The 17,841-nt window shown below is 41.4% G+C and overlaps 1 protein-coding gene across 4 annotated transcripts in view; it reads left to right on the forward strand.

Moving 5' to 3' along the window:
* Positions 1 to 6,069: 6,069 nt before the first annotated feature.
* The window catches only part of SEC22A (SEC22 homolog A, vesicle trafficking protein), a 65,990-nt gene continuing 54,218 nt past the window's right edge, over positions 6,070 to 17,841 (forward strand). The window contains exons 1-2 of one of the 4 annotated variants that reach the window (XM_010592910.3): positions 6,070 to 6,171; positions 9,644 to 9,844. In XM_010592910.3, coding sequence (XP_010591212.2) covers positions 9,663 to 9,844 — 182 coding nt within the window. In that variant the 5' untranslated portion in view covers positions 6,070 to 6,171; positions 9,644 to 9,662. The other 3 variants (XM_064291334.1, XM_010592909.3, XM_010592911.3) reach the window with 3 other exon arrangements.

A 17,841-nucleotide genomic window follows, 5' to 3' on the forward strand; every position in this document is an offset into this window, starting at 1 on the left:
AAAGGTATTTGCAATAAAAAGTAAGTCATTGGTCTTGCAAAATTTTATCAAGTGATCTCCAGCATCTTTTCTATCACCAAGGCCATGTTTTCCAACTACCAATTCTTCTTTGTTTGCAACTTTCACATTGCAATCACAAGTATCAATGCATCTTAACTGCATGTTCTATCGATTTCAGACTACAGAAGTTGGTAAAAAAATCTTTAATTTCTTCATCTTTGGCATTAATGGTTGGCGCCTAAATTCTAATAACAGCTGTATTAACTGGCCTTCCTTGTAATTAGAAACCGTGGTGGTGTAGAGGTTAAGTGCTTCAGCTGCTAACCAAAATGTTGGCAGTTCGAATCCACCAGGCACTCCTTGGAAACTCTATGGGATAATTCTGCTCTGTCCTATAGGGTTGCTATGTATAGGGTTGCTATGAGTCAGAATTGACTCCTGAGCAACGAATTTGTTTCTTTTTTTTTTTTGGAATGGCTAATTATTGCAAGCATTTCCTCATGGGTCTGTTAGCTGCTTGACTGCCTCCTTTGGTGAAGTGCTTGTTCCTAACCTTTGCCCATTTTTAATTGGATTATTTGTCTTTTTGTTGCAGAGGTGTTGGATTCTCCTATAGATTTTAGAGATTAGACTCTTGTTTGGATATGTCATAGCCAACAATTGTTTCTAGGCTGTAAGTTCTATTTTTACTCTTTGGTGAAGCCTTTTGATATGCGTAAGTATTTAATTTTTGGGAGCTCCCACTTATCTAGTTTATCTTCTGGTGTTTGTGCATTGTTAGTTATGCTTTGTATTGTATTATGGCGTATATCAGGGCCCTAGCATTGTCCCTATTTTTTCTCCCATGATCTTTAGTGTTTTAGGTTTCATATTAAGGTCTTTGATCCATTTTGAGTTGGTTTTTGTGTATGGTGTGAGGTATGGCTCCTGTTTCATTTTTTTACAGATTGACATCAGGTTTTGCCGAATCTTTGTTAAAAAGACAGTCTTTTCTCCATTTAATGGACTTTGGTCTTTTGTCAATATCAAATGACCATAGATGGGTGGATTTACAACTGGGTCCTCAATTCTGTTCCATTGGTCTCTGTGTCTGTCATTGTACCAGTACCAGGCTGTTTGACTCTCGTGGCTTTATAGTATGTTCTGAGATCAGGTAGTGTGAGACCTCCTACTTTGTTTTTTGTTTTTCTTCAATAATGCTTTGCTTCTCTAAGACCTCTTTCCTTTCCATATGAAGTTGGTGATTAGCTTTTCCATCCCATTCCTTTAAATTCTTGACCATATTTATAGTATAAAAAAAATAAAGCTTTTAAAAAATCCTTATCTGAGCATTTCTTCATCTCTGTAATTTCTGGGTCTGTTTCTATTGACTGATTTTTCTTCTGGTTGTGTTTTATATTTTTCTGCTTATTCATGTGCACAGTAACTTTGAACTGGATGTAGGACATCGTGGATGTTATATGGTTGAGTGTCTGGATTTTATTTTCTTCCTTTAAAGACTGTTAAGTTTCATTCATGCAAGCAGTTAATTTACTTGCAGTTTTGTTTGGGTGGGTCTAGAATGACCTTTACGCCGAGGTTAGTTCAATCTTATTTCTAAAGTGTGGCCTTTTTGGGATCTCTCTACCAAATGCCCCAGGTGTTCCATCAAGTTTTTCCACTCTAGTTGATCAGAGCTTGAATATTTCCAAACTCTCTTCAAGCTCTAGTTGTTGTTCAGCTTACAGCTTTCCAGTAGCTGTTCTTTCTCCAGGAGTTGTTCTTTAACTAGCTTCCTGATTCAAGGGGACCCTTATACATGTTTCTGGAGCACTTTCTCTCTGAATCTTCTCCTCACTGGTACTCCTCCCTGCAAATGTCAGTTGCCTCAGACTTTCTGAATTCCAGTTCTGTCTCTTCAGTTACCAAGAACACAATACTCTGCTTGGCTTCCTCTAACCTGTGCTTAGGTCCACAAATACCTCCAGAGAAGAAATCTGCTGCAATATTTGGGCTAATCTTGCTTGTTTTACCTCTTTCCAAGATCACAATCTTACTGTGTCTATTGTCTGTTGCCTGAAAACACTTATTTCATAGAGTTGGTCCAGTTTTATATTGTTTTTGGTAGGAGGGTTAGTCTGGTACCAGTTACCCATTCATGACTGGATCACTCTTAACATTTTTAAAATGCAAACTTCCTACTGAATAACAAAATACATATTGCAAAGGTATATAAATCATAAGTGTACAGCTTGATGAATTTTCACTAATTGAACACACTGCTGAAACTAGCACTCAGATCAAGAAGGAGAACATTGTTAGAAGTCCAGAAGCCTCTAAATGCCCCTTTCTAAACATTAATACCACTTAAGAGTAGCCAATATCCTAACTTCCATCATCATATCTTTTTTCTGTTTTTGAACATACACACATGTAATAATGTAGCATGTATTTTTTGTGTATGTATCTGGCTTCTTTTGCTCAGCATTATGATCGTGATATTTAACCATATTTTGTGTGTAGCTGTAGATCGTTCATTATCTTTTCTGTATAGTATTCTACTATGTAAATATTTTAAATAAATATTCTAAATAAATTTTCTAAATAAATATTCTAAATAAGTGTTCATTATCTTTTCTGTATAGTATTCTACTATGTGAATATTCTAAAATTTATTTATCCCATTTATTGTTGATGGGCAATTGAGTTATTTCTAGTTTAGGGCTATTATGAATAATGCCATCCCCAGCTTTTAGTGAACATATGAATACATTTCTTTTGAGTATATATCTAGGAGTAGAATTGCTGGGTTAATGGACAGGCATATGTTCAGCTTTAGTAGATACTGACAAGCAAGTTTCAAGGTGTCTGCACATACTCTTAAAATTTTAAGATGCATATTTAAAATTAAACTTCTCCAGCACAGTGTGTAGATTTAATCTATCTATTCTTCTCCAAACAAAATGAGAACCTTACCATGCTTTTACTTCAATCACTTTCCCACCATCTCCCATGTAAAGACCACCTGGCAGTTTAGATTCAGCTTATTACTACTTTTTTTTTGTTCAAATAGATCAACATTAACTTAGACTTACCTGGATTGCCTCCCTGCCTTTTAGTCCTAGTCCTTTTCCTCCTAGTCCTAGTGCTTCTTCCCAAGGCAGTGGGGGTGGTGGGGGGGGGTGGGAGGCGGAGGCAGACACCTCTGTTGCCCCCTGCTTGGGCACAAGTGGTGGAGAGGGAGGGGCCAAGGCAACTGATTCCTCCTGCTGTGATATCTCAATAAATCATCCTGATATTAGCTCCATGGCTCTCCCCTACTCCTATTCACCACCTCTGATCTGGGAGCACCAACAAACTAGGCACCGCCTGTGCAGTGTTGTTTGCTTGTTTTTAGGACTTTTTTATGGAGGAGACTAGACCATGTGGTTAGTCTGGCTTCTTCAATTACTTTTTCTTCTAGGCCTTTCTCCTAGGCTTTCTACACTGTCTCCTTAGGTACTCATCCATGCCTTTACATATTGTCTACACCCCAACCATGAAATTTATATAGTTAGTTCAGACCTTTTTCTGACCTCCAGACTACTTATCCAAATCTGCTTGACATCTCCGCTTGTAAGAATCTCATGTTTAACGTATCCAAAAACATTTGCTCCTCCTTCTATGTTCCCTGAATGAGTGAATGAATTGTTCATCTTAATCCATCCAGTTATTTAAGCAGAAAGTCAGAGTCATCCTTAATAGTCCTCTTTTCTTCACCCTTCCTGGCAAACCAATCCATTATGAAGTCCTTGAATTCCACCTCCAACTTATACATGTCTTGAAATTATCCACCTCTCTCCATCTCCGTCATTACTCTAGTTCAAGCCACCATCATCTCTGGCCTTGGCTAATGCAACTGCCTCCAAGATGGCCTTCCAGCAACCCCTCTTGCCCTTTTCCAATCTATTCCCACAAGCAATTTATGTGAGCTTTTAAATATGTAAATTAGATCATACTTAACCCTCTCTATTAGCTGCACTTTGACCTTAGGATATATTCCAAAATACAGTCTGAAATCTATAATGTGGCCCATAAGCCCTTGCATGGTCTGGCCCCTGCCTCATCTCAGCCCAAACTTCTCCTTGCTCCTTACGCTCCGGCAACACTGGCTTCCTTTCTGTTTTTAGAATATGTCACTTCTTTAATGCTGTAATAACCTCACACATAATGTTCCCTCTGCCTGGAACATTCTTAAAAGCTCATTCATATGCCTGGAGTTTAAAAGGCACTTCAGAGAGCTCTTCCCTGACAGTCCAATATTAAGCCATCATCACATCCACTAAATTTTCTTCATAGTACTGATGCAGTGTGATTGATACCTTTTGTGTGGCCTTTCTAGCCATGGTCTTGTAACTCCCACCCAGGTGATCGGGTAGGACTGTGTGGTAGGGTAATTGTGGTCCACCAAGCAGATTGGTCAGTTTTCCTGTTCTGCTGGGTTTGAAATGAGCCACGCCTGAGAATTGTCCACCACCACCACCAAGACAAGAGAAACCGGCAGCAGAGATCTGGCAGCACAGACTTGGCAGCAGAAGTCAGCGAGGTGGGCTTCCCAGCCCACAGAGAGAATAAGCTGAGTGCCTTTGGGCAGAGGCTGAGGGCCAGGGAGAGGTGTGCCTGCGAGCACAGCTGGGAAGAGGCTATCCTGATGGAAGAACTGTATCCTTGAGTGTTCCCAAACCTGAATAGTAACCTGTTAATTCCCTAGTAAACCCCATAGTTGTGAGTATGGTCTGTGAGTTCTGTGTGACCATTGCAATGAATGATCGAACCCAGCAGAGAAATAGAGAGTGCCGTGGAAGGAATGGTTGGTAGCAGAGTTGGTAAAGATGCCAGAGAGAGAAGGCATGTCTGACCTCCAACTCATTGGAATCAGCTGTGGGCTGCTGGTTCATCTTGATTCTCCTTTCTCCTTGTGTCATGGATTAAATTGTGCCCCCCCCAAAATATGTGTCAATTTGGTTAGGGCATGATTCCCAGTATTGTATGGTTGTCCTCCATTTTGTGATTGTAATTTTATGCTAAAGAGGATTAGGGTGGGATTGTAACACACTTACTAAGGTCACATCCTTGATTCAACGTAAAGGGAGTTTCTTTGGAGTGTAGCCTGCACCATCTTTTATCTTACAAGAGATAAAAGGAAAGGGAAGCAAGCAGAGAACGGGGACCTTATACCACCAAGAAAGCAGTGTTGTGAGTGGAGTGTGTCTTTGGGACCCTCACACAGAGCAGCTCCTAGTCCAGGGGAAGATTGATGACAAGGAGCTTCCACCAGAGCTGACAGAGAGAAAGCCTTCCTCTGGAGATGACACCCTAAATTTGGACTTCTAGCCTACTAAAAAAAGCTGTGCTAAAATAAATTTCTCTTTGTTAAAGCCATCCACCCGTGGTATTTCTGTTATAGCAGAACTAGATGACTAAGACACCTTGTGAAGTCAAAGGAGGTCAGACACCACCTCCATACCGTTTTTACAGCTGCTCACAATTTAAAGTTATGTACCGGTTTATATTTTAATGTTTGTTGTTCCTATTACACCTTAAGTTCCGTTGTGTTATGTTCACTCCTGTAACCCAATGTATAACACGGTGCATAGCACATGGTCAACGCTCAGTAAATATTTGCTTAATAACGCATGGCTGATGCGAAGGCTAGAAGCCTCTGGCACTTCTCTGGGTTAGGTTCCTTGCGGGTGATGGTAGATGGAGACAGGCATTTTCCTCGCTCACCCACAGGGGGCTTTTCCCTTTCCCCCTTTTTTTACGGGGCAGGGTAAGTGTTTGCTGCAGGGCTGTGTGTGAGAGACAGACTGCCTGTAGACCAGGGGCGGCAGGCAGGGGAAATTAGCCGTATTTCTGTGGGACAACGTAGTTTTGTCACAGAACTAAGCGCTCTTCTGGCGCAGGTGCGAGGGACGCTGCCAACCTCCCCTGGAGGGGGCGGGACTAACGCGAGCCTCGGGTGAGGGCGGGTCAGTGTGTCCTTCCCACAGAACCTGATTGGTCTGTGGGAGCCGGGGAAGCGGGGGCGGGGCTTGATTCCGTCGGGCGCCAGCCACGTTGGACGCGGTGCGGCCCCGAGGAAAGGCCGCTCCCTGGCCCACAATGCACTGCGGGAGGCGTCACTCGGAGCGGCGGGTGCTGGCTCGGCAGGTACGGCCTGGCCCCTCCCAGTCTTTCCTGGGCTCCTCGAGGCCGTTCGGACCCGGGGCTGGCCTCTTCCCGGGCGCTCCCCGTCTCCCGCCCAGCCTCGGCCCTAGCCCAGGCTCTGGGGACTTCGAACCTACTCCGGGACAGAAACCGAGCCTGAGCCGTGGGGGCGGGAGCCGGCTGTCGTTGGAGCCGCGGAGCTCTGGAGGGGCGGGCGTGCGGGGACCCTGTCTCCTCCTCCGGCTTTAGGGGTCCGTGTTCCGCGAGGGCGGCGCTTGCCCCTCGGCTGACCTGCCTCAGGGGGGTGCTCGAGGGGCGAGGAACAGTCGCCTGGGCTGCCCGCCCGAATGACAAGAGTACGGTGATCCACCTGGCTGCTGAGTTGGACCGAGAGAGCTCGAGGTGGCATTTCCTATTTCTGTTAGGCAGGGTGAGATCTGAATCAGTTACTTTGCGTTTTGTGGGATTGAATGAGCATTGAGCCCAGAAATTAGCCCGCTTTGGCTCGGGGAAACCTCTGGAGGTATTGAGCCAGGAGGCCTAGTTAGTGGCACTTTAGGAACTAAGTGGCGGAAGGGAGACCTGAGCAATTGGTTCGACAGGTGGAGGTGGACTCCGGAAGAGGAGGCCGAGCCCGAGCCGGCTTGAGTCTCTGACAGTGAAAACAACTTTGGATTTTTCTCCTGCACCTCAGTTTCCTGCTCATTCACCTGGAACCGTAGGTGTGGAGAGACCGAGAACCAGACCCTCCTGTATCTGTTCAGCCAAACAAAACCCAGCTCGGGGCTAAAGTTCCAGCCACCAGCCTACAGGTGGAACTAGCCACTTAAAAAAAAAAAAAAAATCTCTGGATCACATTCCGAGTTACTTCTCGTCATTTCTTTACGGTTGATATTGCAGGGAATTAGGTAGTACCTTAAACACTACCTACAATTCCTGGCATGTGAAGGTCGTTGTTCAGTATTTGAATCAGACACTTGTGACCATGCCCTAAGTTAATGGGCCATCTGGTATTTCCTACATTGAGAAACATCAAATCAATGTAGTTCTTTTTGGGGGATGTGTCACTGATTAAAACAAACAACTAAGTATATTTTACTTTGTTGTGTGAAAGAAGCCCAGGTCCTATCAAAGGGATGACTGACCTTCCTTTCTATGTATTTAAGTGAGAATCTTGGATTTGTCGAGGGGCATTGTCTCAGGGTGATTAGAATTAGGCCTGAGTTTAAATCCCTACTGTGTTACTTACTAGTTTGGGGATTGAACAAGTTACTAAACTTCTCTGGGCTTAATTTCCTCAAAGTAAAACGGAGCTAATAATACTGACCTCCTAGGTTATTGGAAGGCTTAAATGAAGCAATGTGTGTAAAGTATTTGGTCCATAGAAGGTAATCAATAAAAAGAATAAAAAACCTCATTGTCGAGAAGATTCCGACTCATAGCGACCCTAGAGCAAATATTTAACATAGCACTTAGAGTCTGCAAGGCATTGCTTTCAGGTGCTTTACGTTTAATCTTTAACATAACCCTGTGAGGTAGATACTATTAATAGCCACAGTTTACAGGCGAGGAAATTGAGGTCTAGAAAGGCAAATTAGCTTGACTGTGGTTACCTAGCTAGTACATGGTGGAACCAAGACTTGAACTCAGGCGGTTGGCTCCTGAGTCCATCCTCTTAACTACTACACTGTACTACTACCTCTTAAAAAAAATGTAAGCTGTCATTCTGTTAGTTCAAAATGAGTAGCTAGATAGTTTCTGTACCAGTGGATTCTTGACCCTTGTTGGTGTTGGGGGACTGATATAGCAACGTGATGTAGGAATACAAGGAACTTAGGTTTAAGTACCAGTTCTGCCATATATTAGCAGTGTGACAGTGAGAAAGTGAACCTCCATTTCCTCATCTGTAAAATGGAGCTTCTGCCTACCTCACTGTTTAGAATTCTGAGGTGCTACACCTATGTTGGGGATTGACACATTTGATCATCATCTAGCTGAAATGGACAGGTGAGGATTAATTTAGTCTCTGAGGTAGAATACCTTTGAAAAAAATCATGAAATTTTAATCAGAATTTTGGATTTTCACAGGTTGCCCCTACTGCTAGTGAAGGAGAAGCATCTAGTGGCATTGAGTTTGATGGCCTGGTGGAGAAGAGCTATCATTTAATTTCAGACCATGGGCATTATTTTAATTCAGTGTTCTTCAAAGTATGGCCCTTAGACAATAAACATTGTAATCACGGAGGGAATTTGTTAAAATTGAAGATTCCCAAGCCCCACTCCACAGTCAATGAATCAGATTTTGGGGAGGGGTGGGCCCAGCAATCTGTATTTCTAACCAAATGTCAGCAGTTCTTATATGAACTAACATTTGAGAACTACTGTGTATTTTATCAAGTTTCACTCTACCTGCCTGATTGGTTTCAGACCCAGACCTGTGTAGTTTCTTAATCTGTTTTAGTAAAGCCTGACCAGAATTCAATAAAAGAGGTCATTATGATTTACTTTCTGGTAAATCGATTGAGAACAATATTAAAACCAATATTCTTCTGACCTTATGCTTTATTTTAATAAAAAGTATTTTTTCTGATTATAAAAGTAACATGCCCATTGTGGAATATTGTGAAAAATTCAGAAACTATAAAATTATATTCGTCACGCCATAATGCTGTTTCTTGAAGCTAAGCGTTGTTCTCATTTTGGCATCTTTCCTTCCATTTGCTCTTTCTTCATTTGCCCCTCCCTTCTTCAAAACAAGATTTGGAATTTTTATCCTGCCTTTTTCTACCTAACATATAAGCATTTTACCATGGTATTAAACTTTTTTTCACAAACATATTTTTTAGTTGCTGCATTGTATGTCATCATATGCGTGCACTATAATTTACTTAATCATTTCCCTATGTTGGGTATTCAGCTTGTTTTCAGCTACTTCTGTGGAAGAATGTGTTTCTGTTTAAAAATTTGCTTGAATCTCTGATTTTGCTCCTCAGGATAGGGTCATATATTTGAATTTATTGGAGTCAAAGGGGGTAAATATTTTTAAACTCTTGTTGAGTATTGCCAAATTGTTTTGAGAACGGTGTTTTATGCCACTTCTTACTTGCACCTGTTACTTATGAGAATGCCAGACAGAAGCAGATATTTTTTTAAAGCTAATTTGTTAAGTAAAACATAGTGTGTTATTGTTTTAATTAGTATTTCTTTGATTACTAGCGAGTTGAACATTTTTGCATATATGCTTAGCAGCTCTGAACCCCTAACAGCATAGTGGTTAAGAGCTCAGCTGCAAACCGAAACGTCGGCAGGTCAAATCCACCAGCTGCTGCTCGGAAACCCCATGGGGCAGTTCTGCTGTGTCCTGTAGGGTCCCTATGAGTTGTAATCGACTTGACGGCAATAGGTTTGGTTTGGTTTGGTTTATCAGCTTTGACGTTAATTTTAATTCTAACCCAAATTGTTCATTTTGTTTTAGGTCTTCTGTATCAGTTGAAATGTCTATGATTTTGTCGGCCTCAGTCATTCGTGTCAGAGATGGACTACCACTTTCTGCCTCTACTGATTATGAACAAAGCACAGGCGTGCAGGAGTGCAGGAAGTATTTTAAAATGCTCTCGAGGAAACTTGCCCAGCTTCCTGATAGATGTACACTGAAAACTGGACATTATAACATTAAGTAAGACTTCAGTTTGCTCCGTTCGAATTACTTGCCTCGTGGTTGTCTTTTTAATAAAATTTATGTGGTTGCAATATAAGTTAGCATTTGATCGTGAAAGCTTGTTCAAGATAGAATCATGTGTTTCTGAACTTATACCTAATAGTCGCCCTTCTCACAGTTTCTCTGCATTTACTTACAGGGTTACTGTGAGTCAGAATTGACTTGATGGCAGTGGGTTTGGTTTGATTGTTTTTTTTAGAAAACTTTGCAAATTATAGGCATTTCCTCTTATAAGTAGACCATTGCATATTTATTTGGCATTCTCACATGCCTAGGATTTTAGTAGGTGAACTGTAATGGGAGATAAAAAAATCTTACCTGATACCTGCCCTTAAGGAACTTAAAGAAGTTTACATTCCAGTGGGAGGAGATAGCACTTATGACTGACTATTCATTGCCTATGAAGAAAACAAAACTGGGCAATAGGATAGAAAATGACTTTATCTGTGGTGGTTATGGGGTTCTGGTGACGCAGTGGTTAAGTTTGCATGCTAAGCAAAAGGTCTGCAGTTCGAATCTACCAGCCACTCCTTGGAAACCCTGTGGGACAGTCGTACTCTGTCCTGTAGGGTCGCTATGAGTTGGAATCGACTCAATGGCAACAGGTTTTTTTGTTTTGTTTTGTTTTTTAATGGTGATTAAAGGCCCGTTTGAGAGGGTGACACTTGAGCAGAGACCTAACATGAGAAAGGAGAGGTCATATGAAGCATGCGGTAGATGAAGAGTGAGGCAGGTAACAGCTAGTGCAGAAGCCCTTTGTAATGGATTGAATTGTGACCCCCAAATATATGTGTCACCTTGGTTAGGTCATGATTCCCAGTACTGTGTGGTTGTCCTCCATTTTGCGATTTTCCTGTGTGTTATAAATCATAATCTGTGCCTTGTCTGGTCCCAATCTCAATGGGAATGTTTTCAGGCTCTCTCCATTTAGGGTGATGTTGGCTGTTGGCTTTGTATAAATGCCCTTTATTATGTTGAGAAATTTTCCTTCTATTCTTATTTTGCTGAGAGTTTTTATGAATGAGTATTGAACTTTGTCAAATGCCTTTTCTGTATCAATTGATAAAATCATGTGATTCTTGTCTTTTGTTTTATTTATGTGGTGGAGTACATTCATTGTTTTTCTAATGTTGAACCATCCCTGCATACCTGGTATGAATCCCACTTGGTCATGGTGAATTATTTTTTTGATATGTTGTTGAATTCTACTGGCTGGAATTTCGTTGAGGATTTTTGAAACATTTGAATATTTTCTTTAATAGTCAGGCTCTGTTAGTGCCCTGGGTTGTTATTCTGAGTTTCAGCTGTTTTTGTATAGCTGTGTACTATGACTTCTATTATAGGTAGATATCAAACTTATAGCAGATTGGCTTGATTTGTGGGAGGCATCCTGGACTTCAAAAAAACATAAAACTTTTTTGCAAATGTTTTTTGTTCCTTTCCCTTATTTTCTTAAAAGTAGAATGTAGAAAAATTTTAACACTCCCCCAATTCTGTTAATTGTGAATTCTAAATTTTGTATTGTTGATTTGCACCCCATCTGTTTTCTATAAAGAATTTGAGGAAATTTACAAAAAGAGAAATAATTTAGGAGTATAGGTAAGGGAATCAGATGAACGAAAGTTAGAATAATAATAATAAACCCAGGTAACATTTCCTTCTGGAGTTAGATTACGTAGCCCATTCATTTGTTAGAAAAGGGCTGGAAATATTGCTCTGAGCTTCCATGTAGCTAAAGCGAAGAGGGAGAATAGATAGGATTAGTTACAGAATTCACAGTGTCCATCAGTTAAAAACATTGTTTTTCATGTTACTGAGATCTGCTGTATGTAAAGAGGGATGAACAGTGTTTAAACAGCATTCTTTTAGCATCCATCGTAATTATTTTTGCATGATTTTCCTTATAATATCCCTTAGTGTAAGCAAGTGGCGTGGTGCAAAAAGCAATTTTATGAGTTTAGGAGTGGGATGATTCAGCAGAGGTCCTAATCGGGCCTGACCCAAGAATACCATTTAGAAGTGTCTAAAGGAATAAATCACATGGCTTCCCAAACCATGCATAGGAAAAACTCTACGTGTGTTATTTTTGTAGCCAAGTGTTAAAGAAAGATTGGACAACGGAGAATTTTTAATTTTAGTTCCAGACAAGAACCTGAATTTCACATGTTTTCTATCATTGGTAAGAGGTTTTATTAAGTCGTTAGTTTATTGAGATTTTTATGCTACATGACAATAAATTTAGACTGAAAAATAACTTTGAAAATTCTCATGTGTCACCTCTTTTTCTCGACACCATGAATTTGCCAGATAAATTCATAGATTTGCCGGAGCAGCATCGTAGCACAGCCTGTAACTAGCGCCTGGCTGCCTGCCCTTGTTAGCCTATGTTTGTAAATGCTCTTTCCTTCAAAGCCCTGCGTGTATCTTCTTTTGGTACACCTTCTTCCTCATATTACCATTTCACTTCACTAGTGATCTCACACCCCTCAAAGATCGCTTGCAGAACTTCTTTGACTGCCTTTTTCCTCAGTAGTACCATTTCTTGTTTATTTATTTTATTTCTATATGTCTTCTCTCTATAACTAGATTGTAACTCGTTGAGGAAATTGATCTGCTCTGGCTGGTACTATCTTTGATTCTTCATCTCTTAGTACTGTGGTTTTCAAACTTGTATAGAAATTGAGTTGGTCTTAGAATACTGATTTACAAAATGCAAGACAAAATAAGTATATATAATTATGTGCTAAGATTAGATGGTATCTCACATTAGATTCTAGTTACATATATGTAGGGGAACACACTAAAGTTTTGAGAAAAAATTGTTGTTGTTAGGTGCCGTTGAGTTGGTTCTGACTCATAGCGACCCTACCCACAGCAGAACGAAACACTGCCCGGTCCTGAGCCATCCTTACAGTCGTTGTTATGCTTGAGCTCATTGTTGCAGCCACTGTGTCAATCCACCTCGTTGAGGGTCTTCCTCTTTTCCTCTGACCCTGTACTCTGCCAAGCATGATGTCCTTTTCCAGGGACTGATCCCTCCTGACAACATGTCCAAACTATGTAAGACACAGTCTCGCCATCCTTGCCTCTAAGGAGAATTCTGGCTATACTTCTTCTAAGACAGATTTGTTCATTCTTTTGGCAGTCCGTGGTATATGCAATATTCTTCGCCAACACCACAATTCAGAGGCGTCAACTCTTCTTCGGTCTTCCTTATTCACTGTCCAGCTTTCACATGCATACGATGTGATTGAAAATACCATGGCTTGGGTCAGGAGCACCTTAGTCTTTGCTCTTCAGCACTTTGAAGAGGTCCTTTGCAGCAGATTTGCCCAATGCAATGTGTCTTTTGATTTCTTGACTGCTGCTTCCATGGCTGTTGACTGTGGATCCAAGTAAAATGAAATCCTCGACAACTTCGATCTTTTCTCCGTTTATCATGATGTTGCTCATTGGTCCAGTTGTGAGGATTTTTGTTTTCTTTATGTTGAGGTGTAATCCACACTGAAGGCTGTGGTCTTTGATCTTCATTAGTAAGCGCTTCAAGTCCTCATCACTTTCAGCAAGCAAGGTTGTGTCATCTGCATAACGCAGGTTGCTAATGAGTCTTCCACCAATCCTGATACCCTGATCTTCTTCATATAATCCAGCTTCTCAGATTATTTGCTGAGCATACAGATTGAATAGGTATGGTGAAAGGATACAACCCCGATGCACACCTTTCCTGGCTTTAGACCAATCAGTATCCCCTTGTTCTATCCGAACAACCGCCTCTTGATCTATGTAAGTGTTCTGGAATTCCCATTCTTCTCAGTGTTCTCCATAGTTTGTTATGATCCACACAGTCGAATGCCTTTGCATAGTCCATAAAACACAGGTAAACATCCTTCTGGTATTCTCTGCTTTCAGCCAGGATCCATCTGATTGATATCAGCAATGATATCCCTGGATTCAAATCCTCTTCTGAAACCAGCCTGAATTTCTGGCAGTTCCCTGTCGACATACTGCTACAGCCATTTTTGAATGATCTTCAGCAAAATTTTATTTGCGTGTGATATTAATGATATTGTTCTATAATTTCCACATTCGGTTGAATCACCTTTCTTGGGAATAGGCATAAATATGGATCTCTTCAGTCAGTTGACCAGGACGCTGTCTTCCATATTTCTTGGCATAGATGAGTGAGCACCTCCAGCACTGCATCTGTTTGTTGAAACATCTCAATTGATATTCCATCAATTCCTGGAGCCTTGTTTTTGGCCAACGCCTTCAGAGCAGCTAGGACTTCTTCCTTCAGTACCATCGGTTCCTGATCATATGCCACCTCTTGAAATGGTTGAACATCGACTAATTCTTTTTGGTATAATGACTCTGTGTATTCCTTCCATTTTCTTTTGATGCTTCCTGTGTCGTTTAATATTTTCCCCATGGACTCCTTCACTATTGCAACTCGAGGCTTGAATTTTTTCTTCATTTCTTTCAGCTTGAGAAACGCCGAGTGTGGTCTTCCCCTTTGGCTTTCCATCTCCAGCTCTTTGCACATGTCATTATAATACTTCACTTTGTCTTCTCGAGCCACCCTTTGAAATCTTCTATTCAGTTCTTTTACTTCATCAATTCTTCCTTTTGCTTTAGTTGCTCGACGTTTGAGAGCAAGTTTCAGAGTCTCGTTTGACATCCATCTTGGTCTTTTCTTTCTTTCCTGTCTTTTCAGTGACCTCTTGCTTTCTTCATGGATGATGTCCTTGATGTCATATCACAAGGCATCTGGTCTTCGGTCACTAGTGTTCAATGCGTCAAATCTGTTCTTCAGATGGTCTCTAAATTCAAGTGGGATATACTCAGGTCATATTTTGGCTCTTGTCGACTTGCTCTGATTTTCTTCAGTTTCAGCCTGAACTTGTATATGAGCAATTGATGGTCTGTTCCACAGTTGGCTTCTGATCTTGTTCTGGCTGATGATATTGAGCTTTTCCATCATCTCTTTCCGTAGATGTAGTCAATTTGATTTCTGTGTGTTCCATCTGGTGAGGTCCATGTGTCTAGTCGCCGTTTATGTTGGTGAAAGAAGGTATTTGCAACGAAGAAGTCGTTGGTCTTGTAAAATTCTATCATTCAATTTCCGGCATTGGTTATATCACCAAGGCCATATTTTCCAACTACTGATCCTTCTTCTTTGTTTCCAACTTCCGCATTCCAATCACCAGTAATTATCAATGCATCTTGATTGCATGTTCAATCAGTTTCAGAGTGCAGCAGCTGATAAAAACCTTCTATTTCTTCATCTTTGGCCTTAGTGGTTGGTGCATAAATTTGAATAATAGTCATATTAACTGGTCTTCCTTGTAGGTGTATGGATAGTATCCTATCACTGACAGTTTTGTACTTCAGGATACATCTCGAAACATTCTTTTTGACGATGAATGCAACACCATTCCTCTTTGAGTTGTCGTTCCCAGCATAGTAGACTCTATGATTGTCTGATTCAAAATGGCCAATATCAGTCCATTTCAGCTCATTAATGCCTAGTGTATCGATGTTTATGTGTTCCATTTCATTTTTGATGATTTCCAATTTTCCTAGATTCATACTTCGTACATTCCAGGTTCCGATTATTAATGGATGTTTGCAGCTGTTTCTTCTCATTTTGAGTCGTGCCACATCAGCAAATGAAGGTCTCGAAAGCTTTACTCCATCCTCGTCATTAAGGTCAACTATACTTTGAGGAGGCAGCTCTTCCTCAGTCATCTTTTGAGTGCCTTCCAACCTGGGGGGCTCATCTTCCAGCACTATACCAGACAGTGTTTTGCTGCTATTCATAAAGTTTTCCCTGGCTATTTCTTTTCAGAAGTAGACTGCCGGATCCTTCTTCCTAGTCTGTCTTAGTCTGGAAGCTCAGCTGAAACCTGTCCTCCATGGCTGACCCTGCTGGTATCTGAATACTGGTGGCGTAGCTTCCAGCATCACAGCAACACACAAGCCCCCATAGTACAACAAACTGATGGACATGATGGGGAGAAAAAATTAGGGCAAAACATTTAAGGTTGGGAAAATTAGTTTAAATTTGCCCCTCCCACCCCCATGTATTGGGAAAACGATAAACTTTATCTGAGTATAGAGGCTGAATGCTTCAGTTCAGCTAATGGAGCACACTCCGGAGGAGGATGGCTAGTGCTAGCACAATGCCTTGCACATAATGTGTTGTTAGTTGCTGTGAATGGGCTCTGACTCATGGTGTGCAACAGACCTAAAGAATGCCAAGTCCTGCACCATCTTCACGGTCATTGCTGTGCTCGAGTCCATTGTTGTGGCTACTGTGCGTTTGAGTGCCTTCCGACCGTGGGGGCTCACCTTCCGCCATTATATCTGGCAATAATCCATAGGATTTTCCTTGGCTAGTTTTTGGATGTAGATTGTCTGGCCTTTCTTCCTAGGCTGTCTTAATCTGGAAGCTCTGCAGAAACCTGTCTGTGACCCTGCTGGTATTTGAAATACCGTGGCATAGCTTCCAGCACCACAGCAGCACGTAAGCCTCCCCAGTACAGCGAGCTGACAGAGGGGTGGTGGGTGCACATTACAAACCGAAACCAGTTGCTGTTGCGTCGGTTCTGACTCAGGGCGACCCTGTGTGTGTCAGAGGAGAACTGTACCCCATAGGCTTTTTAATGGCTGATTTTTCAGAAGCAGATCACCAGGCCTTTCTTCGGAGTTTCCTCTGGGTGCGCTCAAACCTCCAACCTCTTTGGTTAGCGGCAGAGCGTGTTAACCATTTGCACCCCCCAGGGGCTCCAGGTGTATATTGTCGTAGCAGCTTAATGAGGGATGGTTGTTTTGGGAGTGTAACAGTGTTCAGAGCGCCATGGAGTTAAGTTCTTATTTTCTCCCAAAGTTAGCAACTCGGCTTGTTGATGTGAAGGTATATATCTAGTTTTGTAATTTTTTTTCACACTCCATAGTGATATTACAAATTCTCTCTATATAAAACTTTAAGAAGTCCTTCTATTTCCTAAGTTGAAGGATACTTTCCTTAAAGTGCAACAGATGTTTAATGAATAGACTTATGTCATTAATTAAGAAATGACTGGAGCAATAATTATGAGTCATATGAAAATTAAGCTGTCATCTGAAATCTTAAAATTTTGCAGTTGGTTTTAAGTTTTAAACTCATTCCACATTTTGAGATCTCTTTCAGCATTGAGACTCGGAGCTTATGAAAAGAAATACCCTTTGAGAAGTCAGTGATACCCTATTGTGAATTTCTTTTAGTGCAAGAAAGCCATTTCCTTAGTTCTTTCACTGCTGACTCATTTGAAGGCTGATACTGGCCGTGAGCCTTGTAGGTTCTCTCCTTACCTGAGGGTTCACTTTCTCTGTATTTGCCCCTAAAGTGCTACCTCCAGCCAAGCGCCTACCGTTCTAGGCTTCCCTGCCTTTCAGCTTTAGTGCCTAGCAGTGCTTCCCCTTCACTCCTTGGTGATATTTTCTGATGACTAGAGTGACAACATCAATAATAACCTAATCATTAAGCACCTGCAATTGCCAGGCACTACATTGTCATTACACTTGGCAACAGCTCTGCAAAGTAGAAACGGCTGATAACTAGAGCTCTTTCCCATCGTTGGCGGCAGAAGTACAGATTACACTAGTTTAAGCGAAAAAGGGTCTTGCGAAGGACAGGAGCTGGCTGGAGCCAGGGAATCAGGTATTGTTATAAGGAATCTTATTTCTGCACTATCTCGGCCTCATTCTCTCCTTTATGGGTAGGTATTCTCTGTGTGTTAGTGTGTTAGAAAACACTGCACAGCCAATGCCAGGCATATTTCATTCCAGCTGAGCAACCTCTCCCTCCATGTTTAAAAATAAATAATTAACTTTAATTGACATCTCTTGAGTCATGGTCCATTTCTGGACTAATGTAGCCAGGGGCATGAGGTGCTTGCTCTTAATTGGCCAGG

This window comes from Loxodonta africana, chromosome 1 (genome assembly GCF_030014295.1).
Source record: "Loxodonta africana isolate mLoxAfr1 chromosome 1, mLoxAfr1.hap2, whole genome shotgun sequence".
Taxonomy (NCBI): Eukaryota; Metazoa; Chordata; class Mammalia; order Proboscidea; family Elephantidae; genus Loxodonta; species Loxodonta africana.